General features: G+C 43.7%; 2 protein-coding genes across 3 annotated transcripts in view; one reads left to right on the top strand and one right to left on the bottom strand.

Annotated features, from left to right (window-relative positions):
- SLC45A2 (solute carrier family 45, member 2) overlaps positions 1–13,832 on the top strand; it is a 48,596-nt gene extending 34,764 nt beyond the window's left edge. Inside the window, exons 4-7 of one of the 2 annotated variants that reach the window (XM_011952575.1) lie at positions 5,751–5,894; positions 6,796–6,919; positions 11,090–11,301; positions 13,576–13,832. In XM_011952575.1, coding sequence (XP_011807965.1) covers positions 5,751–5,894; positions 6,796–6,919; positions 11,090–11,301; positions 13,576–13,800 — 705 coding nt within the window. In that variant the 3' untranslated portion in view covers positions 13,801–13,832. Of the gene's footprint in view, positions 1–5,750; positions 5,895–6,795; positions 7,065–11,089; positions 11,302–13,575 lie in introns of those variants that run through there. The other variant, XM_011952576.1, reaches the window with a different exon arrangement.
- Positions 13,833–20,015: 6,183 nt separating this feature from the next.
- Positions 20,016–22,533, bottom strand: RXFP3 (relaxin/insulin-like family peptide receptor 3). Its single transcript, XM_011952572.1, has one exon. The coding sequence runs from the start codon at positions 22,200–22,202 to the stop codon at positions 20,793–20,795; it is 1,410 nt and encodes a 469-aa protein (XP_011807962.1). The 5' UTR covers positions 22,203–22,533; the 3' UTR covers positions 20,016–20,792.
- Between the last annotated feature and the right edge of the window lie 1,411 nt (positions 22,534–23,944).

The raw sequence follows: 23,944 nt of genomic DNA, 5'->3' as shown, positions 1-23,944 counted from the left end.
TATACCTAATGTAAATGTCGAGTTAATGGGTGCAGCACACCAACATGGCACATGTATACATATGTAACAAACCTGCACGTTGTGAACATGTACCCTAGAACTTAAAGTACAATAAAAAAAGAAAAAAAAAAAGAACTGAAAGTAGAACTACCATTTGATCCAGCTATCCCATTCCTGGGTAATATTCTTTTTCTGATCCAATCTAGGATACCACATTACATTTAGCTAAGTGGTTTACAAAACTAAAAACTGTACTTTATTTTAATGGTATTTTAAGGATTTTTTTTTTTTTTTGCTACGTATAGTCAGTAGAAAACCTCATTTTTTTGTATTCAGTTATGTATATGAATAAAAGCAATACATCTTAGCTGTTAGTTATAAAATTTTGTAAGTAGTTTTTCCTTGAGATCAAGCGCTTCCTCCAGTATTGTTTACTCTGTTCATTTGCTTAACATTTTTCCAAAATAAATGCAAAAGTAAACTTCAACACTGCTTATGTTTGAATTGGCAAAATGGTTGAGTATGATCTACTGAAAGAAAGCCTCATTCTATCAACGTGACTGCCTTGGAGTTGAGTTGCCACAGCACATCAACCTGCCTCTCCCCATGCCACTTGATAGGAGAATGCAGTTGAAGAGAGTAATCTATTCATCTGACTCCAACAGTAGCTCCTATTTTAGGATGAGTGCAGTGTTTTTCATAACTATAAGAGTGCAAGGAGGAACTATGAGGTCATTGGGATAAAGCCTTCATTTTACCTCGATCACACAAGTAGAGAAAATATGAGATTTTAGGTCTACTAATGCCTGTATGCAACCCTCTTATCCGACACCAGGCTGCCTGGTGGATAATACCTATACTCCTTGCCCTTCCTTCACCAACAAACCAGAACTCTAAGATTCTTAGTTGGACTGGAGCCCTTTGTGCATTTATGCAGGACAGCCAAATGGAATATCTATATGATAAAATTCATGCAGTCATTAAAAATGTATGTTTCTGAAGATTTAATAAAAATATATCAGGTAAAATATACATTACATACACAAAACAATCTTTATTTTGGGAGAAAACAAAGCTGCATACATAGAGGAAAAATGGAAAGGAAATATACCAAAAATGGAAAGTCTGGATGATAGGCTCACAGGAAGCTTTAATTTTCTATTTTTAAATTATGCAATACATCCAAAATTTCTATAATAGATAAAAAATAAGAAAAAAGTAATCAAATAATGTGAAAGCAAAAATTTTAAAATAATGTGGTGGTTTGGGGAACAAAGCAAGATGGGGTTTTACTAAAGGTTAGTATATACATGATAACAGATAACACCTTGATAGGTTATCTGCCTCTTTGATGTCCCCTTAGATAGACTGGGACTCCCCCTCCAAGAGTTGCATAGACAGGGGTTGTCTCATCCACTCAGAGGCTGCTGTGAGGATCAAATGAAATCAACTGAGTGGAAGCCTTTTGAAAGGTGTGGAACTCCCACACGAATACAAAAATAAATACAACAGATACAATGAACTTTCTAGTAGGGGCCACACAAAAAATTTTGTAGGCTCTGAATGATTTCGTTATTTGGTTTAAAAAACAAATTGAGACCAGTGCAGTGGCTCATTCCTATAGTCCCAGCAACTCATGAGGCCGAGGTGGGAGGATCCATTGAGCCCAAGTATTTGATGCTGCAGTGAGCTGTGATCATGCCGCTACACACTTGTTGGAGCAACAGAGTGAGACCCCACCTCTAAAAATATAAATAAATAAGCAAATAAAATAAGACAAAAAGATAAAGTAAGAACAAAGCACAGAGTAATACATCTTACTCTCAAAGCCATGGATTTGCACTTCTCTTCCAAATGTGTGCCCTGGGAGGTCTCCAGTTAAGCAAAAGAAGTCTGCACATTTCCAGGATCAGGGCCAAGGCTGCAGGGCTGTTATTGCTTGCCAAAGACATTGCTTTCCAAAATAAGGGTGGCTGTGTAATTCAAGAACAAATTTTTCTTTTTTAAAGGCAAGAGGGCTGAATTATTTCACAAGTTTAAACCAGATCTCATAAAATCTATCTCCAATTCCTCCATGCCATCAGTTGCTCCCTTTAACATCTAAATAGTCTCCTTTTGAGGGCACGTTTGTGAAGTTTTCTTTCTCCCTGATAGACTCTGTACCTTTTTCGCTTGTAAATTCATCACCACCCAGTCTACAGCTGACAGTGGTGCAAAATAAATGCAGTAAAACAACTCCCAAGGTTTCAGAACGATTAAAAGGGTTTTACAAGGGAATTGATGAGTCAGGAATAATATGCCAGCTGAGTTTTTATTCTGAGTTACAATATACAAAGGGGCTTTGAATATTTACACTCCCAGCTTTTACAGAAATACTAGGCACATTTTGAAAGCTCATATTTATTTTTAGAAGAAAGGACAAATTAGGCTAACAATGAAAGCAGGCTGAAAATTATGTATAAGTCAGAAGCATATATTAATATTTAGAATGAGGCTGAATACTTGTTGGCCAGATTCACTTTCTCAGTTTTGCATTTCTGGAAAGAGAGGAAGGAAAGTGAAGACAAACCATTTAGTTGGAGGCATGAAAACTAGGCTGTTGTTTCTTGGGCTATGTTGTTAGCTGCTTCTTTCTGTGGTTGAGGAAAAAGTAGTAATTCTGAACTTCATTTCTGTTATAATCATTCATTTTTACAGGTACCATATTCTACTTGCAGAAAAACAGTTACTTTCCTTCAATCCAGGGAAATGCCTGTAGTGTTTAACACATTATCAGAAAATGACTATAGTTATGGCCAGTGGGCTAGATACTGCAAGACTGATGAATTTGAAAAAATCATCAAATGGGTGAATATAAATGGCGAATATAATTTTCCACAGCAAAGAAGTAAACTGCATGATTGTATAAGGTTAAGAAGTATAAAAAATATGCTGTTACAGTTAAAATAGAAAATCTCAGTAGACTGTCTTATAAACTAGCCAGTAGTCGATGTCATGATTCAGAATAAATAAAAATATGACAAGAAAGACCCATTACCAAATCTCGTCTGATGTTTATGGTCTCAGTGTCTTCAGGGAAGCTAATCACTTAATATTTCCAAGGTTTCTTTCTTCTCTTATATGACAAGATGCTAAAGGCTGTTATCATTCTTTGTATTTCAAAACAATTGTATCAATAGTTTAAAGTTTCTCATTCTCTCAATGTTTCTGAAACCAAAAAAACTATAGCTTCTGGTTTTAACCTAATTTAAATCTAAATTAAATAATCACTGGCCTATATATTCATTTTTTACATACATGTGTGTGGGATGGGCCTTCCTAAAGTCAATGGAAAAATCAAATGAAAAGATAAAACTTAAAAAGAATAAACTTTATTTCTTAATAAAAGCTCCATTGAGTTCATTGCTTTCTTTTGTAAGCAATGATACCAGGCATTTAGCCCATCCCTAAAGAACTGGGGATCCTGGAGATTTAGCCATGTCAATGCAGTCTTTTTTACATTATTAACTGAAAAACCATGGGTGCCCTTCATAGATTTTTTAAGATTATGAAACAGAAGCCAGAAGGAGCTAAATCAGGGCTGTAGGGTTGATGCCTAAAGACATCCATCAAAACTATTACAATATTGCCCTTGTTTGATGAGAGGAATGAGCAGGAGCATTGTTATGGTGGACAAAGACTTTCTGGTGAAGCTTTTATGGATGTTTTTCTGCTAAAACTTTGACTAACTTTCTCAAGACACTCTCATAGTAAGTAGATATTATCAGTCTTTGGCCTTCCAGAAGGTCAACATGCAAAATGCCCGAGCATCCCCAAAAAACTGTTGTCAGAGTCTTTTCTCTTGACCTATCTGCTTTTGCTTTGACTGGACCATTTCTACCTCTCAGTAGCCATTGCTTTGACTGTGCTTTATTTTCAGGATTATACTGGTAAAGCCATGTTTCATCTCCTGTTACAACTTTTTGAAGAAATGTTTCAGGATCTCGATCCTACATGTTTAAAATTTTCCTTGAAAGCTCTGCTCTTGTCTGAAGTTGATCTGGGCACAATACTTTTGGTACCCATTGAGTGGAAGGTTTGCTGAACCTTAACTTTTCAGTCACAATTATGTAAACTGAACCAACTGAGATGTCTATGGTGTTGACTTTTTTTCTGCCACTAATTGTCAGTTCTTTTCAATTAGGGCATAAACAAGATTAACTTTTTTATTTGCAAATTGATGTGGATGGTCTGCCCCTGAGGACTTCATCTTTAACACCACCTGGTTCCTTCCTAAAATGAGTTATCCATTTGTAAACTGCTGATTTCTTTGGGACATTGTCTCCACAAACTTTAAAAAAGAAATCTGTGATTTCACCATTCTTCCACCAAAGCTTCGCCATAAGTGATGTTTATTCTAGCTTCAATTCTAGTAGAATTATCTTATCCTTCTTGGTGCCTCAAACTAAATCTTCTTCAGACATACTATAGCAAGTTAGTATGAGTTTATTTTGCTTCAAAAATTTTTTTGAAATCCATACATAATTTTTTCATAGTATGCATTTTCCATTAACATATTGAAGACCCCTCGTGTGTGTGTGTGTGTGTGTGTGTGTGTGTGTGTGTGTGTGTGTGTAAATATATATATTTGAGTTCTACATTGTTCTTACTTCTAACTCAATTAGGGCTCATTAACATGTTTCTGCTATCATTAGAATCCAGAGAAATAACCTGGGAGGAGACAGCTGGCTAAGAACAGGGAGCTGACTGGCTCTCTGTATTAATGCCCTAATAAATAAAAAACTTTCACAAACTTAGCTGCTTAAAACAACATCAGTTTATTATCTCACAGTTCCATAGATCAGAAGCCTGGGTGAGCTGCACTAGGTTTTCTGCACAGGGTCTTACAAGTGTGAAGTCAAAGTGTTAGCAGAGCTGTATTCTCATCTGGAAGCTCAGTGGGAAAAGACTGCCCTTAAGCACATTCAGGATGTTGGCAGAATGCAGTTCCCTGTGGTTTTAGGACTGAGGTCCCTGCTTTCTTGTGGACTGTTGGCCTGGAGATGTTCTCAGACCCTAAATGTCACTCTCAGGTCCTTTTCATATGGCTTCCTCCATCTTCAAAGTAGGCATTTCTTGTGCTTTGAGTTACTCTGACTTTCCCTTCTACTACCAACTGGAGAAAATTCTGTACTTTTCAAGGGCTCATGGGATTTGGTTAGGATCACCCAGGTAATCTCCCTTTCAATTAACTTAAGGTCAGATGACTAGTTACCTTAATTATTAATATATCTGCAAAATCCCTTTGCCATGTAACAGCACATAATCACAGAGATGACATTAGGGGACCATGATCATGACAGACATCTTGGATTTGCCTACTGTGCTCTCATAGTTAAGAGACCCAAGAATAATAATCATCTAAGAGCTGGCTTATGACTGTGAGCTTTGTCCTTGTGCAACAGTTCTGTCATTCAGAGATAGGATGCTCAATGTCTCCTACACCTTGGCCAAGCTAGCGTCATTCCCATTCCCTTTGCCCTTGGGTCCAAAGCCTCATTCTGGGCCTGAAACTGCTAAGCCATCACTCATGGTTAACAGAATACCTCCTGTGAGTCTGCTCCAGGGAAACCTAGTTCCATGTCCAGGAAAAGTGACACTTTGTGTGATGGCTGACTGACAAATACATAATATGGCTGTGTGCTCTGGCTCCCTTAGCTGGCTGAGTTTCTGCAGCGAAGGTCACACCTCTGTTTCATGTTGTATTTCAGACTTGCAGGGAAATGACATTAAAGTCACTGCTGAGAGCACTGGTGAGCATGCCTCCTCACTACCGCTACCTTTGCATCAGCCACCTCATTGGATGGACGGCCTTCCTGTCCAACATGCTCTTCTTCACAGATTTCATGGGCCAGGTAATGAACGTGTCTGTGCACACACTCACTGTTACACATCATTTACTCTATTAATACCTGTTGAGGTTCTTCTGGGCTATCCTCTAAGATTGGCACAGTAAGAATGTAGGAAAGAGTACCATCAAGAAGCTGGCTTACAGACAGGTCTAGAAATGCCATTATACCCTGGACAACTAGAGGACACTACAGAGCCTGCTAGTATCTAATCAAATGCAACAAATAGGGCAAACTGATGTGAGCCATACCAATCATGGCAGGCTTCAAGAAGGAGGGGCAGGGCTCAGGCTGGGCATGGTGGATCATGCCTGTAATCTCAGTACTTTCAGAGGCCAAGGTGGAAGAATCATTTGAGGCCAGGAGTTCAAGCATGCAGTGACCTATGATTGTGCCACTGTACTCCATTGTAAGTGACAGAGCAAGACCCTGTCTCTTAAAAAATAAAATACAATAATAAATACAAATAAAAAACTGCAGTATGGTCTGGGCCTTGAAGGGTTAGTAGGAGTTAGAGGAGTATGAGAGAGGGAGAAAACATTCCAAGCAGGAACAGGAATGGCCCATGTGGAGGTGAGTCAGAAGCTGATTGACTGTAGCAGAAGATGAGTGGTGGGATTGCCTAAGTAAGGTGGGACCAGCTGTGAGATGGAAGGAGGAATGTTAAGGATGCAAGAGAGTGTTGTTGAGACCTGATGCAGCAAGCATTAGATTTCTGATAGGTCCTTGAATGAAGATGTGATAGGATGGAAGGGGCGATTTGGTCATGACAGCATCAGCTCTGTACTCTAGAAAGGGTCCTTCAGGCAGGGACATTTGCTCCCCAGGGGTGGAGAAGCAGAGTGCATGAGAATGGTTTCTTACTACATTGCATTTGTACCTCAACAGCCTCCAATCTCTCTTTCAGATTGTGTACGGTGGGGATCCCTATAGTGCACACAACTCCACAGAGTTTCTCATCTACGAAAGAGGAGTCGAGGTTGGATGTTGGGGCTTGTGCATCAACTCCGTGTCTTCCTCACTTTATTCTTGTAAGTCTCTCTCTCTCCAAAGGATGTCTTCTAAAAGTTTCTGGTCTAGCACAACTTGGATTTGATATGTTTATGTGTATTCTCTGCTGTTTAAAATACCAGATTCTTAATAAATCTATGGACGTCAGGAAAAACTATTACCTTAGAAAGGACCATAGGAAGCATCCTTTTATCATCATGAATTCTAGGTGTCATTTTCCTCACTGATTACTTTGTACTTGGAATCAGTGGGTTCCTGATCAAGTTTCTCTGGGAAATAAAAGGAAATCTTTACAAGATGCAGTGTTGGATGGATGAGTCCCAGCAGGTTCATGTTCTACTGGAGCAAGATCGTTGGGGGCATTTCATAGACAGGCGTATCAGATTTGTAGACGACACAGAAGAGAAGCGATGTTAACATGACAGGTGACAAAGTCAGCTGCAAAATGACCTTAGCTCAGATGTGTAGCTGGGTAGGTTATAGGAGCACCACACCAGGATTGGGGACATCTGGCTTTCCTTCCCAGGTGCCAGCTTTTCTGAGCCTCTTAACCTCCACTCACCTAAGTTGCAGCTATAAAGACACTGAACAAAGGGATTTCTGCTACTGTCTTTACATAAGTCCAAGTGGCTGGTCTACAACTCCAGGGCATCTCACAGGCTGCATTGTACTTGTTACTGTGTGTGGATATCTCCAAGTTCTGTATACATTGAATTAAGTGAAAAGTCTGGCCTGAAAAACGTATGCAGTTCTCCTAATTCTAAAGAGCTCTTCTTCTGCAAGATTGTAAGAATAACTGACCCCCGACTCAGGGCTCTGGGCGTTGGACAGGTCCAGGGGACAGCAGGGATATGGCCTGGGTGAAGGAAGTGAGAAAAGATGGGGAGAATCCCTGTTACCATTCTCAGGGGGACTCACTCTGTCACCGTCAGCCTGCTTCTTGTGGGGAGAAAGGGTGGATGTATGTGAGGGCTCCTTCCCCTTCCCTTTACTCAGCCATAGCACAGCAGGAAACCTGCCTCAAGATCTCTTAAACAGTGAGCACAATTGGGAAAAGGAGACCTCATATGAACATGCAAGAAGTTGATGAGCCCAATAATCACATAACCACAACATTCATTATGTTAAAATTTATGATACTCAAATAGTAATGCTTAAAGCTTACATTTATTTAGCAAACTCTTTTCTTCCTCTTGAAGTATGCAAACTAAGAAAAATTCCAGGAGGAAGATTTCAAGCACTTAAAATAGAATAAGAGAATGCTAGACTAAAAGGGTTTGGTAAATTATCCATCTTAAGTCCTTCATGATTTCAAGGGCTGAGGGGACTATTTACTACTACCCTATTCCTTTTTTTTTTTGTCTGTTTTTCTTCTTTTTTTAAGACAAAGTCTTGCTCTGCCACCTAGGCTGGAGTGCATGGTGTGATCATGGCTCACTGCAGCTTCAACCTTCTGGGCTTAAGCAAGTCCCAGCCCTCTGAGTACCCAGGACCACAAGCACATGCCACTGTGCCTGGTTTATTAATTTAATTTTTTTTTTTTTTTTGGAGAGACAAGGTCTCCCTACATTGCCCAGGCTAGTCTCAATATCCTGGACTCAAGTGATCCTCCGCCTCAGCCTCCCAAAGTGCTGGGATTACAGGCATAAGGCACTACATCCAGCCCTACCTTCATCTTTGTAAGGAAAAAAAAATGTGTCAATCTAAACTTCTTTTTCCTCAAGGAACCCCTACTAGATAACATTCCATCAGTCTTGTCTACATAAATGTTATGGCGTTTGGAACTTTAAAGCATGTTATTTTTAGGTCACTTCTAGTTAAAAGGCTTTCTAGTTACAAAAGAAATTATTAGTTGAATAGTTTTCCAAAGTTGTATTAATGTATAAATCTATTGGATCCCTACCATTGTAAATTCAAATCAGCATTTTATTTGCAAAATACTAGCCAACTCTGCTCAAGGATTTTAGGGGCTCTCCATGCCCATAGGATAAAGTCAAATCCCTGAGCTTTTCACAGTTTGACCTAGTTCATACTTTGCCCTCTTTCTCTCCCATGTCAATTAACTACCGTCAGTGACCCACTATGCAGACTTTCTCATTTCTGTGTATTTGCTCTGCTTTTAGTTTCTTCTACCTGAACTGCTCTTTCTACTTCCCCAACTAGACAACTTCTAATAATGGTTTTATACCCAACTTAATATTACTTCCTCGGTGAAATCATCCAAGTTTTCTTCTCCCTGCACCTCAACCCACTACAGGCAGAATCAATCCTTTCCGCTCCTTCCAGAGCTCATGATATTACCCTCTATTTTGGACTCATCACATAACATCAGGAGCAGATTCAGAGTTTCTATCCATGTGGAGGTTGGCAGGACAATCTGGCTGCTAAGGTGGAGAAAGATGATAGGGACTTGTTTCCAAGCTCCTTTTGTAGACAGCAGGTACACGTATACCAATTAGAATACCAACACTAGGTACTAAGACATGGCCAATTGTTTATACCATAATATACTAGTCATAGCTGGTGCTTAAATCTATAATTTCCCCCCAGTCCTGAAGAGAGGCATTGTGTGATGATATGACTACCACTGGGTATCAGACCCATCAGAGAGCAATGCAAGCTTGGCCATGAAGTTCATTGAATTATCTTTGTGAATAAAGTATTCTTTGCCAGACTTTCAGTGTTTGTATTGAAGTTACTTATGTTTCTAAATATCTCTTTATCCTACTTTGCCTTCTCCTCTTCTGGCATACACACTTGGATAAGAGCATTTCCCTAATGGGTGTTGATGGTACCTTTTAGGTATTGAGACACCTTAGATTACATTTTCTATATAAATATAATTATTAAGCAAGCAGAAACTTATCTAGCTTTATTCTCATTTTTTTATTCTCAACCTTAACAACAGTCCTCCAGGCATGGTATAAGTTTAATAGAGGAAGCAATGTTGCCCACTTGTCATTTTCAGAGCTTTGTCTTCAATCAATGTGAGACAGTGTTTAGTTTCACAATTGATTCGAATGTACTGGAAACAAGGTTGCTTGTCTATAGGTGTAAGTCCAATAATTATATGGAAATAGATATGGAAAGTTTCATTCTTGAATAGCCACATTTCAAGTATCTGTTATTTATCCCCTGATTCTTGTGTTCCAGGAGAATGGGGCAGGGGAGAGATGAGGAATGTGTGGATTGAAAACAACCGATTAAGAAAGGAAGATAAAAACAATTTAGGGATTTTTTCTTGCCATTGTGGAAAACCTTGTAAAATGTTTTAAAGCAGAATTTTTCATTTTTAAAAATTAGCTCTACCACTATACTGATACAAGCAAGCCAAGCTGACTTGCTAGAAGAGAAACCCAGTTAGGAGTCAACTGTCTCCAGCTCAGCCTGTTGCAGTAGCAACAGCCACCTTAATTGGATGTTTTCTACATGCTAGGCATTAGGCTGGGTGATTTCATGGACACTTCATCTCACTTGATCCTGCCAACAACTCCAAAAGATGGTTTTACTATTCCCAGTTTTCAGATGAGGAAGCTGGGATTTTGAGAACTCAAGGAACTTGCTTACCAAGAGTTAGGGAGCCAGCGACGAGGAGATTCTGGGTGCTGTGGGAGCCCATTACCAGCCTGGGAAGGACTGGCAAGTCAGGGAAAGTGTCTTCAGATAATTGCACATCATTTACCTCCTTCTCAGGTGTGCAGACTCCATTCAGGTGGGGACTTAGATCATTCTGTATATTTTGGTTGTTTCAATTTTCCCCAACCTGACGGTGGGTCATAGGACCAAGATAGGCCTGTGTTATTATTTTGGTCCTATGGGGCTACAGCCCAACTGATTCAGAATAACCCACACTTTTCTTGCAGCCCCAGGTTCCCATAGTTAAGTCAGCTTTTCCACCATCTTTCTCACTTCTTTTTGCTATCCAGCTGTCTGCTAAACAGTGCCAGACTCTTCTTTTAGAAAAAAAATCAGCCTAGCAAGGGAATTTCAAGCTGTCCTTTATGCAAAGGTCTTTAAAATGGTTCCAAAAGCCAGCTGTTTTCAACCCACAGATAAGGGGATTCTTTTGTTCCTGGCTCAGTATCAAAGGACGTCTAAAAAAGTGTATCTTCAGAATAAAGGATTGTCTGAAATTGTTAAATGTTGTGAGGCACTGCCAGCTGTAATTTCTCCCTCTCTTCTTCCCACAGACTTCCAGAAATTTTTGGTATCTTGCATTGGATTAAAGGGTCTTTACTTCACGGGATATTTGCTGTTTGGCCTGGGGACAGGATTTATTGGGCTCTTCCCCAATGTCTACTCCACCCTGGTCCTGTGCAGCCTGTTTGGTGTAATGTCCAGCACCCTGTACACCGTGCCCTTTAACCTCATTACTGAGTACCACCGCGAGGAAGAAAAGGAGGTGTGCTGTCATTGAACCTCTGCCTTGGGTAACATCCAGACTCATCTGAGGGCTGGGGAGGATTTGGTAGCAATGTGTAGAGCGGAGCTGGAAAATAAGGGTTCTTGAAACGGCAGCAGTCAAATGCCCAAGCAACTGCAATCATGACCTGGTACTGGCATGCCAAAGCCCAGGACAGCCCAGCTCTCCTATCCTTACTCTCAACCCTGCTCACTTAGGGAGCTGTAGGGCAAGGAGTGTTACTCCCATTTTTCTGAGTAGAAAAAGAAGGCTTGGTGAGGCGGAGAAACCAGTCCACAATTACACAGAGACCAAAAAGGGGGGCCCAGGTCTTCTATAACCACTTCATAGGTCTCTCTGGTTCACCTGCAGCATTTCTGGATACCCACAATAAGGGTCTCCCTACCTGCAGAGGCGCATGGTGGAATTTCTCGGCATTATTTGTTGAGGGTAGGAAAGTCCTAGGCAATGGAGTCCAGATTTTAGTAAGTCAGACCCTATGTGCGAGAAGGAAAGCTGGAATCATGGGTGGTAATCCCCACTTTGCTGCGCTGAGCGGGACCTGCGCCGTTTAAACCTTGGAGCTCAACTAGTGAACAAGCACCTAAGCAATGCCTATAACACAGTTGGTATTTCCATTCTAAAATGACCACCTCTTCTTATCAAAATTGCAACTTTCTTCCCATGAAAATAGGCTTACAGTTCCTTAACTGGAGCAATGATATAAAAGCTACAGAGATAACTCCAAGCTCAGCATGAAACTGCAAAAACACTGAACACATAAACATGAGACTATAATTCTGACCATGTTTTTCATCATTTGATCTGGCAGCAGGGCAGAGCCACACCAGGAGTAAAAACATTTCAAAAAAGAGTTGTGGCTTTCCTCATCCCTTGGCAAACATTGTCACCAAGGTTTTAGTGCATGACAGGGATGTTGCTGCTAATGGGATAGTTATCATAAAAAACTGTCCCTCCAAGGAGAGTGTTACATGGTACTAGGGGAAGAAAACCTATGCTTCAAGCTCAGAGAAACCTGGATTCAAATCCTGCCTCTTTCACTTGGAAGCTGTGTTACACTGGGGATGTTATTTATTTGTTTATTAGGTAGCACTTAGAATGAGTTCATTTTTAAGTGAGATAATATATTCACAATGATATACAAAAGTGCACACTGCATGCTCCCTTTACCATTTACTATCTTCCTCAAACCCCAACGTGTTACCACTCTTACTAGGTTTTTTGTTAATCTTTCCAGCATTTTAAAATAAAAACCAAGCAAATATAAATCTGTTTTCTTATTTTCCTTTCTTATTCGAGGATAATATGAGTTTTTCAGCATAATGCTTTTTTTTGCCTAATAGTGTAGAAAATCATCATTTAAGCTCGCAGACCCTCAGTTTCCTCATGAGGCAAATGGAAAGAATGTTATTTACCTTAGAGAAAAGCAAACAAGATAGTGGATGTGCTTAGCATGGTGCCCCCTAGCACGTGACAAAGACTCAAAATATGATAGCTAGTATTTTAATTGTTACCATGGGGGGAATGATAATAACATGTGCATCTAGGGAGGTGTTGAGGTTGAAATAAAGTAACAAATAAAAAATACCCAGGCCCAGCACGTAAGAGATATGCCACAAATGACAAAGTTATCAACCAGTTCAGACCAAATATCAAATATTAACCAAACATTATATTAATCAAGTAGCAACCATATTTTAAAAGATTGAAATGCCTTTTAAAGTTGCTTCTCTTAAGGACATCAACAATTCAACATCCTTCTTAAAATCTTTGAATTTTTAACACTAAGAAAGGAAAAGAATGGGATATTTATTAAGTATCCACTATGTTGTATTGATTATGACCCACCACTTGTTTTTGTACAGTCTGTGAGCTAAGAATTCCTTTTAATTGTTTAAATGATTGAAAAAACATTCAAAAGAGGCTTAATATCTTGTAACAAGTGAAAATTACTTGAAATCAAATGCTAATACCCATCAGTATTCAGTTCAGTTCCACATCACCAATTCATGAAAATTCCATGAAATCAAATGCTAATAATGTCCATCAATCTATATTGGAAAGGCAACTCAGCTCCACATTGCCCCTGCTTTTGCACTACAAGAGCAGAGTTGAGTAGTTATGACCAGGGCTGTATAATCCACAAAGCCAAAGGTATTTACTATCTGGTTGGTCACAGAAAAGTTTTGCCGACTTGTGCCCTAAATGACAGTTCTTTGTAGGTCAAATGGTGTTTCTGTGCTTCCTTTGCAGAGGCAGCAGGCTCCAGGAGGGGATCCAGACAACAGCATGAGAGGGAAGGGCATGGACTGCGCCACCCTCACCTGCATGGTGCAGCTGGCTCAGATCTTAGTTGGAGGTGGCCTGGGCTTTCTGGTCAACACAGCCGGGAGCGTCGTCGTCGTGGTGATCACAGCATCTGCGATGGCACTGATAGGCTGTTGCTTTGTGGCTCTCTTTGTTAGATACGTGGATTAGGTCAATAAAGAGACAATGACCCTAACCTCAGACACAGAGAAGTACATGGCAGGAAGTTAACATTTTCTGCAGCTCTGAATCTTAGGGTCTGCCCATTGGACACCCAGTATTGTGATCTCAGCCATAGAATCTGCCCACCTCTCACTTTAAACCAATCCTCTGCACAACAGTCCCCATATTTCAGGCAACGTTTGTCTGGACTATGCCTCCACGCATTGGCGGCAAGGGGTAAGTGTGGGTGGTAGCGCCTACACATGCCTTTCTCATTGTGTCTCAGTGCAGGGGTAGGAGAGAGGCAGGAGCTGCTTTTCACAGGGCATTGCAGGTCTTTCTGAGACCTGAGAAGCAGACAAATTTCACATATGATGCTTGGATGTGTTTTATGAAGTGATTTGATTTTTTTTTTAGCCAAGGGTCCATATATATTGGGGAGTCATATATTTCATCAAATTCACAGATATTCAAAATATTGTTAGTGATTTATTCTCTGATATTAATTTATTCATATTTAATTTGCTCATAATTAATTCCTATTACTTTATGATACCCCTGACAAGTCTACTCAAACATCTCATGCTGGAGGATTCATCACTTTAAAGTAGTTCATTTCATTGACACAGTAAAAATATTTCTCTCTAGTCTGCACCCTTGATTTATCCTCTGGATTTGATATAAAAGTCCTTCAAAAAACAGCCCCCTGTTTCTCCTATGATCTTCTCTTCTCCAAGCTAAGCAGTTTTTCTCTGATCATACCCCTTCAACTGCTTTCCCCATGATGAGGTTTTCAGCAGCCTTGAGAGACAGCATGGTTTAATAAAAATCATGTTCTGGAATCAGCTGGTTTTGAATCCTGGCTTTGCCACTCAGCAGCAAACTATGTAATCTCCCCAAGGCACACCTGCTCATCTATACATTTGGGATAAGAATTGCTATCTCAGACAGTTGTGATGATTAATAACACATAACATTGGTTCAGGCATGGTGGCTCATACCTGTAATCCTAGCACTTTAGGAGATCGAGGCAGGGGGATCCCTTGAGGCCAGGAGTTTGAGACCAGCCTGGGAAACATAGGGAGACTCTCTCTCTATAAAAAATATTTTAAAAATTAGCTGGGCATGGTGGTATATGCCTATAGTCCCAATTTTTGGGGAAGGTGAGGTGGGAGAATTGCTGGAGCCTGGGTGATCAAGTAGTGAGCTGTGATTGTGTCACTACACTCCACCCTGGGAGACAAAGTGAGTCTTGGTCTCAAAACAAACAGACAAACAAACATCAAAACACAAACCATGACATTTATGGAGTCTTTACCACTATTCTAAATGTTTTAACGTTAACACAGCAATTGTGGGAGTGGGTGCTGTTACCGCTCTCCATTTTTTAGATAAAGAAATGGAGGCAGAAAGATATAACTGATCTGAAACTACATAATTATTAAGTGACAGAGCTAGGCTTTGAACCCTGACACTTTGGTTCTGTTGTTTCCTGTATGGACAGCACTTAGCCTGGTGTCTGGAACTTGATCGGAGCTAGCGATTGTCACTAGTGTTAAAAGCTCATTGTCCTGTTCCCCAGTCTTAAGTATTTGCCTACACAACCCTGGATGTACCTGACCAGTGCAGAATACAGATCTGCCCACATGTTTTTATAAGTTAGAAGAATTGTGTGGTTCCTCTTCCTACTTGATCTAGGGTCTGGTAGAGTAGTCATTGCCTCGGCTCAACTTGTAACTGACCAAAATCTTTGGTGCTGGAAGGGAATTTGGAGAAGGGAAATGAGCTGTTTTTGAGAAATGGGAAATTTGGGACTTGGTGTGTTGTTTCTGTGCGTCCCGTGCCTAGGAGAATGAATGGATTCAGTAGCATGGCCAGGCCCCTGCAGTGTCAGCTCATTTGTAGCCGTCCTGAGAAGAGTAGGCCTGCTCTGGTTGTTTTTTTGCTGGGCTTTGGGTCTTCCTTCACACAGCTTCTCACAGGGAAAATTTGGGAGTGAATGTACTAATATAATACAGGAGGACCCGATTGGAAAGCAGAAAATGAGAAGGGAGCAAGGCTTGGAGGGCGATAAGTAAAAGAGCATGCTCAAGCCAGAGAAGACAGCCTAGTTGGGTCTGGAAAGCACCAGCGATCTGGAGAGAATGGGACAGACACTCTGCAGGAGCCTGGATTAGGAGCCCTTCTCATTTTCTGCTTCCCAGTCAGGTCCTCCTGTATTATAGTAGTACATTTACTGCCCCTGCAGGGTCCAGGGCAAGAGCAAGAATGGAGACATGTGATCCACAGCCCATCCCTCTTCGCTGCTCCCCCGACTCTTCTCTCTACCTAGGCAGTGTACAGTCCTTGTGTGCAAGCTGGCATCAGCACATCCACAGTCTCCCACCTGCTGCCACCCTCTACCGCTCCTGCAAATGGCAACCCTTAGTCACCTAAGGGTGGACAGACTCAGTGGCATGCAATTCTCTCTGGAGGATAGACTCAAGAAAGAACCCATGGATTCCTTGTAAATAGACTCAGGGCCATTTGGACAAGAAATTTCAAGGTCTCAGATACCCAAGCATAATCGAGCAGGTGGGAGGACTGGCAGGGCATAAACTCCAGAAGGCCCTGTGGGTTCTTTGCCATGTGAGGAGATGAAGGGGCAGAGCAGGGTCCTCTAATGATGACACCCAGACCAGGGGCCCTGGCTGCCCAGGTCTAACGACAGTATCTACCAAAGTCAGCCAGCCTACAAGCACAGAGCCGTTTGTTGTCATTCTGTGCTGCAGCCTCCTTCTCCTTCCCAGCCTCCCCAAGGGTCTCAAAACGCAGTGGCATCCCTGATATTTCACACGCACTCTCTTCCTCCTTCTGCTACTTGGGCTTCCACTTTGTTGCTGCGATTCTACCAATGCCTCCTTTGTGTTTAAAGAACCCACTCTCTGCAGCTACCTGGTTCTTATACCTGTGACTGAGGCAATACTACTGGTGTGGAGCAAGGCATCTGAAACACCCCTGTGAATCTGGCCACTTCTGGTGTATATGTTGGGAGAACAATGGAGGGCAGGGGTTTATGCTAAAGTGGCCACTTCTTCCTGCCCCCTGCTCAACTTCATCACCAGCAGGACGTGCGGCTTCCTTATCCAGGCTCCTGCAGTGTGTCTCTCCCATTCTCTCCAGATCACTGGTGCTTTCCAGACCCAACTAGGCTGTCTTCTCTGGCTTGAGCATGCTCTTTCACTTATCACCCTCCAAGCCTTGCTCCCTTCTCATTTTCTGCTTCCCAATTAAGTCCTCCTGTATTATGTTAGTACATTCACTCCCAAGTGAAATAATCTCATTCCTTTTACAGAATATGTACATAACTACCACTTCCTCTCTGCTCCACCCTCCCATCCCCCCACCATCATCCATCCTGGAGAAATAAGTTCATGACTCACTTAGGCCATCAGGGAAAACACCTACTCCCAACCCCATAGTGTTGGATGAGGATAGGTAAATGCTCAGGGAACCTCATGGCACATAGCTCTTAGCATTAGGAAAGAAACAGCGACAAACCACCTCTCTTACTTCCCCTGCCTGTACTTGGCCTCTACAAGGTTTAGAAATGAAATCCTCTCTGGGGTTCAGTGTTTATTTCCTGCCCATTTCTCCAAAAACTGTTCTGATGTGTGAAGATTTGAAATGAATAGATGAACCAGCTGGAAAGGTGATCCATAGCTGAGGGCCATCTTATTGAACCCCCAAGAAGTCAAATGTAGTCATCCCTAACCAACCACAGGGCATACATGCAAGCGCACACACACACACACACACACACAAATATGCAAATACTCATTGAACTCAGCTCCCTTGAGGTTTGAATGAATAACTATAATCCAATTTTCAAAGCCTTTAACCACATTTGGGAATCTAAGTATTTGTTCTCAGTATACCAATGACATATTCTTTCTGGCAAAAGAAATTTCCTTTCCCCAGACAAATAAAAGTAGTACAAGGACGCATCGTCTCAACAGAAATCCTGGGAAATACTGCAAGAGAAAGAGAATCCCTACTACTTTGTTTCCTGCTTCTGACGTTCCCAATCAAGCATCTGACATTCCAACATTAAGGCTTCTAGTCACCACATTTTATTAGCGTTGAATATCCTCTCTGCCTCCGAACGCACCACTGCCATTCTGCCTAAACTATGACCATATATCTAGACCTATCTCAAATATTATTTTGATCAGAAAGTCTGATCTCCCAGCAGGATCAACCTTTCCTTCCTTTTGTCTTTCTTTCTTTCAACCTTACTTTGACTTTCAGCTCATCATTCCCTGTCTTATCTTGCTTGTGCTCACGGCTGTCTGTCCTTTTACATGTGGAAGTCAGAAACATGTCTGGTTCATGCATATCACCTCAGCACCCTGCACAGGGGCTGGCACACAACAGCCACTCGAAAACTAATTGTTGATTACAATTGATCTGACCATTTCCTTGGTGACCGCTTTGTCCTTGTGGTAGATCAAAGTCATAATCTATGATCCCTCCTGCCATGTTCTCAGAAGCCCGGTGCTTGGGATTTGGACAAAGTGACCCTTTTTATAGAGGTTGTTTTTTTTCCATTCCTCCAGCTCCTTCTCTTCTGTTTTTCTAGTGCCCTTAGTGGCAGATGCACATACTTCAACACCCTTTCCTAAGAATTCTGAGCTACCCACACATTATTCTATTGTTAAAATTGAAATGGTAATTTGCTTTGATAAGAATCTCTCATCAAGAGTCTATTATCCGTGTTATAGATGGGTCTCCTACAATGCAAATGTTAGTTTTTTCCCGTGTTTACTTTTTCATGTATTTTGTATTTTGGGGAGCTTACATTTCAGTCTTTGTTAGCCCAATTGCTATTCAATGTCTATATCAATAAACGTTCTTCCCAAAGGGTGAAGAAGAAAACGGACTACTTCAAAACAAACACACCGTTCAGTTTTCTAAACGAGCTGACTTCACAAGACTGCTCAGGATCCAGACTGGCACCTACTGCTTTTGTGAGAAGGCATGAGTGTTTAGTCATTTCAATGTGTTTTGCAATCACAAAAAGCAGATCAGGGAAGGTGGGAGTTGTAGATCTCACATTTTGAGCCCTGAATCTCAGATACTGCAGAAAAACTTTTCACAACATTACTAAACAATTCTACTGTTCAAGAGGCTCTTTAAACAGACCTGTTCTTATGAATGGCTATTTATTATATTAAAACAACCACCCCAGTGGGTGCCTGCATCATTGGTTTCTTGACCCCAAACCAGGTTGCCAAAGAGAGTAGCAGTACCTCTATCAAAGCCAGCAGATGGGTGGGTAGACTGACGTTTGATCCCAGTTCTCAGAAGAGCCTCAAGAAAGGACTTTGTGAGGGTTTAACATCTTAAGCTCCTGTGGTCAGAACAGAGTTGACATGAGAAATGTGAGGCAATCTTCAAAGACAGCTCCATAAACTGTCTGGAGGCTGGGAAAAGAATTTGTCATGCATGTTCAATATGTAAAGCACTCTTTAGAATAAATGAAAATTGGTGATGGTAATGTTGGATGGGAATTCCTATTTCCTACCTTCTCTTGTCAATAATATAAGCAATAAAGAAGCCTACATCTGAAATTCTGGTGATACCCTCAGAACAGTTTCTCCAGTACTCTGCTTCCTTTAGAACATAGTACCTGAACCTACTGTTTTCTTTCCTACCCCACACCTCCGTTTGAGAGATCCAACCCAGCTTTTAGGAATTTGGTTTCCAAGATTCCCCTTCCCCTGCCCCCGCCCCAATTCCCCTTGCACATTTCTGCAGCATTTCTTGCTCTTCTATCTAAGCCTACCAGAAAAAAAAAAAAAACAAAAAAAAAAACAAAAAACTAAACCATCCTTCTACTCGCTGGTCCAGGGCCTCAATCAAAGGAACAGCTTGATTCCCAAAGCATGGGAAGGGAGGAAATGCAGAGGTGCCCCCACTCTTCCCAATAGAGCTCTTTAAGATGCCTCTGGGCCCAGCTCACCGGTAGCACGCAGACCAGAGTGCCTACAGGCACCCAGCCTACTCTCAGAGGAACTGGAGCGCCCGGGCTTCCTCCTCGCAACGCTCCAGCGCTCCATTTCCAATTCTGCTACCAAGTGAGCATATGAGCCCCCTTTTACCTTTTGGGGCAGCAACCTGAAGAAATTTCCTTAACCAGCCCTTCTAATTACACTGCGTCCGCTCCCTCCCTCACTGACGCCATTCCCCAGAGAATCGCTCTCCCAAGCTGGTGACAGGTGTTGTCCCCCTGCTAACGTCTGAGCTCCGGGGCTGTGCAGCTAGGTCGGGCTCAGCGTGTTTCCGCTGGCCCAGTCCGGAATGATAATCGTCATAATGACTCCATGGGAGGTGGCTTTCCTTTGCCGTTTCTCCTGGGGACGGATCAGGATGGTCAATTCTCTTTCTTAACTCCAAAAACGTTTCTTGCCTCCCAGCTCTAGATTCCTGGGGCAGCCCCGCAGCAAGTAGGACCTTGGTGCTGCTGCAGTCTGGTTAGCCAAGGCGCAAAGGAGAGTTTGTGGCGGCGGCTGCACTCTTCGCAGAAGTCGCAGGAATAAACGGACACAATTGTCTGCGCATCATTTGGCTAAGCCCTGCTCCCTGTGCCAATTTCTTCACGTTTTTGCTGCTTCTCTCCGCTTCTGGGCGCCTTCCACTGCCCAGCGTGGGAAGAGTAAGGAGAGGCTGTGGCTGCGAAGCGGAGGTTGGCGGTCTGGCCCGTGGGGCTCATCTCTGCCCCTTTGCCAGCTTCCTCTCTCCACCTGGTTTCGAAGCATCCCCTCTCCAGAGAAGGTCCTCCGGCCTATCCACAGGCTCCTCCTCCATGCTGTGTCCATCCTCCTCCCACCTACTTCTTAAAGGCTCCCCCTCCCCCCGCCCTCGACTCTGCCCCAAACCCTCCTTAATCCATTCGCCTCCTTCACCGCCCAGGGAAGGCCACCTTGCCCCGACGGCGTGCCCTGGGCCTGAGGGCCGCGTCAGTAGGCAGAGCTGCTGGGCAGCAGGTCGTAGCGCCCCCCGCTGTAGACCACGACGCCAGGTGGGTAGTAGAGCAGGTCAGGCTCCGTGGCCGCGCGGAGCGGCGCCAGGGCCGGCAGCCCCTGATCCTCGGGCTCCGGCTTGGTAGTGGCGGTGAAGGGGCGCATGCTGGTGAGCGAAGGAGACGCGATGCGCCACAGCAGGCTCTTGAGCGCCTTGCGGAACTCGCGGCGCACGAGGCAGTAGAGGATGGGGTTGAGGCAGCTGTTAGAGTGCGCCAGGCACACGCTCACAGGGAACGCGTATACCTGGCACAGGAAATACTCCTGGCTGAAGGGCACTGCATTGAACTTGATGAGGATGCTCCAGGTGGTGAGCGCCTGGTTGGGCAGCCAGCACAAGAAGAAGGACAGGACAACGATGGTCACTGATTTGGTCACCTTCGACAGTCTCCGGGCGCTGGCTCCGACCGGGCCTCCTCTGGCTACCGCGTCCCCTCCTTCGGGCCCTGCCACGCGGCGGTCGGAGATGAAGCGCACCAGCAGCAGGTAGCACAAGCTAATGATGCCCAGCGGCAGCACGAAGCCCAGCAGCACCTTCTGCAAGTGGTAGAGGCCCAGCCAGAACTGCCTGTCGCGGCCCAGCAACTTGTCCGGGAAGCGCACCAGGCACAGCTCCTCGCCCATCACCTTGACAGTGGTGGAGAAAATGGCATTGGGCAGCGAAGACAGTGCTGCCAAAGCCCAGATGCACACACACAGCGCCTTGGCCGAGAAGCAGCAGCTGTCCCCCAGGCTCCGGCCACAGCAGTCGCCCTGGCCGTGTCTTCGCGTCCGGTGGCTCTTCAGAGCCGAGGCCACCGAGTGGTAGCGTGTCACACTCATGGCAGTGAGGAAGAAGACGCTGGCGTACATGTTCATGGACGTTACCATGGACACGATCTTACACATGGCCTTGCCGAAGGGCCATTTGAAGTCAAGAGCGTTCTCCACCGCCCAGAAGGGCAGGGTGAGCACAAACTGAAAGTCCGTTAGTGCCAGGTTGGTGACGAAAAGGTTGATAGAGGACTTGCGCCAGCCCTGAATGTTCTTCATCAGGTAGAGCACCAGCAGGTTGCCCGCCAACCCCAGGGCACACACCACCCAGTACACCACGCTGATAAGAATCCGCACCCGGGACTCGGTGTCCACGCTGTCTGCCCCGCCGCTGCCCGGAGGATGTCCTGGCGGCGCGCCGTCCGGCAACTCCAGCCCCAGCTCCCACCACAAGTCCGGAAACTGCAGCGACGCGTTACCACTCGTGTTGGCCGCCTCCAGAAGGTCCGGGACCAGACTGAAGAGTTCTGCTAGCTTGTCCCCGCCTGCTGCCTTATTCATGGTGGCTATCGCGGCTGCATCGGCCATCTGCATGCGCAGGTACCTCTAGGTCACGTTCTTGGGGACGGTTTACCCCGGTTTTGTTCCCAGGCTAGCCTGCGGGACGTGCGTGGGAGCTTTCAAAGTAGCTGCTGAAGAGAGAGCCCAGGAACTGGGTACTAAGCGCGTCCTGGCGCGCAGCGAACCGCCCTGGCCGCAGGAGTTGAGCTCAGTGGCTGCTTTGGAGCAGAGTTGAGGAGCGCAGCCCATAAGGGAAGCACTCGGCGTCCAAGGGTTCTCAGGCCAAGCTTGGAGTCCCTAGGTCCTATGTAAAACGCAGACTTCCCCTCTCCGTGTCCCGCGGTCACTGGGGCATTGGCGCATAACTCCCACAGTCGCTCAATTTTGCGATTTGGGGCCGCTCGCTCCCTTTCAAATACCTGTGTCGGTTTCCTCTGGGACTGCTTGGATGAGGTTTCCGTCCTTGGAGAGAAAGAGATCGTAGAGTTCCATCCATCTCGTTCTGTTGCCTGGAGGTCAGTGGGTGTCTGCGTCTTTCTGCGGTTGTCAACTCCGGGTGGGTTGCCAGCGGTGCTCACCAGTTACAGTGGCACTTGCACGGCTGAGGCGGCGGGCCCCAAGGAGCATGCGTAATCCTGGGGCGCCGCGAGGGGCGCTTTCCGAGGTGCTGAATCCAGCCGCGCCGCGAGGGAGAGCTGAGTGGCAGGCAAAGCCCACCCCCGCCAGCTCCCGTTTTCCTCCCCAAAGTTTCAGCAGGAGCAGTCTTAAGCCTTTATTTTGCACCCGCAGGAGAAAGTCGACGTTGACGTAAGTTTCCTCTTTCTTATTCCCAAACATTATGAGTAGAAGTTTTTTTTTCTTTCTTCCTCACTCCCACTTTATCACTGGAATTATTCCATTTGGTGAGAAATGATTCCAAAAATATGAGCTATCCTGCTTACTTTCCTTCTTTAAAGTAATAACAGTGGCCTCTTTTCATGCTCAAATGAGATGATGGGTACTTATTGGATACACAAAGGACAGCTCCACCTCCCCTCTTTAATTAGTTGACCACTTATGTAGTGCCTGTGTTAGTCAGGATTTTCAAAGGGTCTTCACATGGCAGAAGTCTGGGTTCAAGGGTTGCCCCTACTTTAGTGTATTCTGAGAGGTGACACAAAAACAGAGCAAATAACTGATGTGCCTGCTTCACAGAAATTAAATGCCCTAGGCCCAAAGCGCTTCAACAAATTGTCTGATCACATGCAGCCCACAGTCTCTTTACCTAGATGCAAATAGAATAGAGGATACCACCGGGCTGATCGTGAACTACTAGTTCTCCTATTTCCAGTACTGTTAGCATCAGGATTCTTTTTCAGACATTTTTCAGACCAATGGAAGCACATTCTAAGGACTCTTCCAAGGGAATGAGCGGAAACCGTTTGAATTACTTCTCAAACTGCAGTCTACATAAATGCTAGGTCAATCGCTCTGGTGTAAATTACACTTTCAAGGAATTACTTTAAAATTTTGAAATGTTTTCCCTCGGTCTGGGACTAAACTGAAACCAAAGTGTCTTAAGCATAATTGTCCTCACTCCTGGAGTACTACAGAACTCCCAGCTTTACTTAAGGAGATAAAGAGGATGTAAACTTCAAGCTGAGGAGATAAGAAACAGAAAAAGAAAGAAAAGAAAAGAAAGAAAGAAAGAAGAAAGGAAAGAAAAAGAAAGAAAGGAAAGAAAGAAAGGAAAGGAAGGAAGGAAGGAAGGAAGGAAGGAAGGAAGGAAGGAAGGA

The sequence above is a fragment of the Colobus angolensis genome, unplaced genomic scaffold (genome assembly GCF_000951035.1).
Source record: "Colobus angolensis palliatus isolate OR3802 unplaced genomic scaffold, Cang.pa_1.0 Scaffold341, whole genome shotgun sequence".
Taxonomy (NCBI): domain Eukaryota; kingdom Metazoa; phylum Chordata; class Mammalia; order Primates; family Cercopithecidae; genus Colobus; species Colobus angolensis.
Note: the sequence above shows the minus strand (reverse complement) of the source record. Positions and strands in the feature narration are given on the sequence as shown.

Bases quoted from the DNA above. Each gene is read 5' to 3' on its own strand.
- RXFP3 (XM_011952572.1), bottom strand. From the start codon at position 22,202: ATGCAGATGGCCGATGCAGCCGCGATAGCCACCATGAATAAGGCAGCA.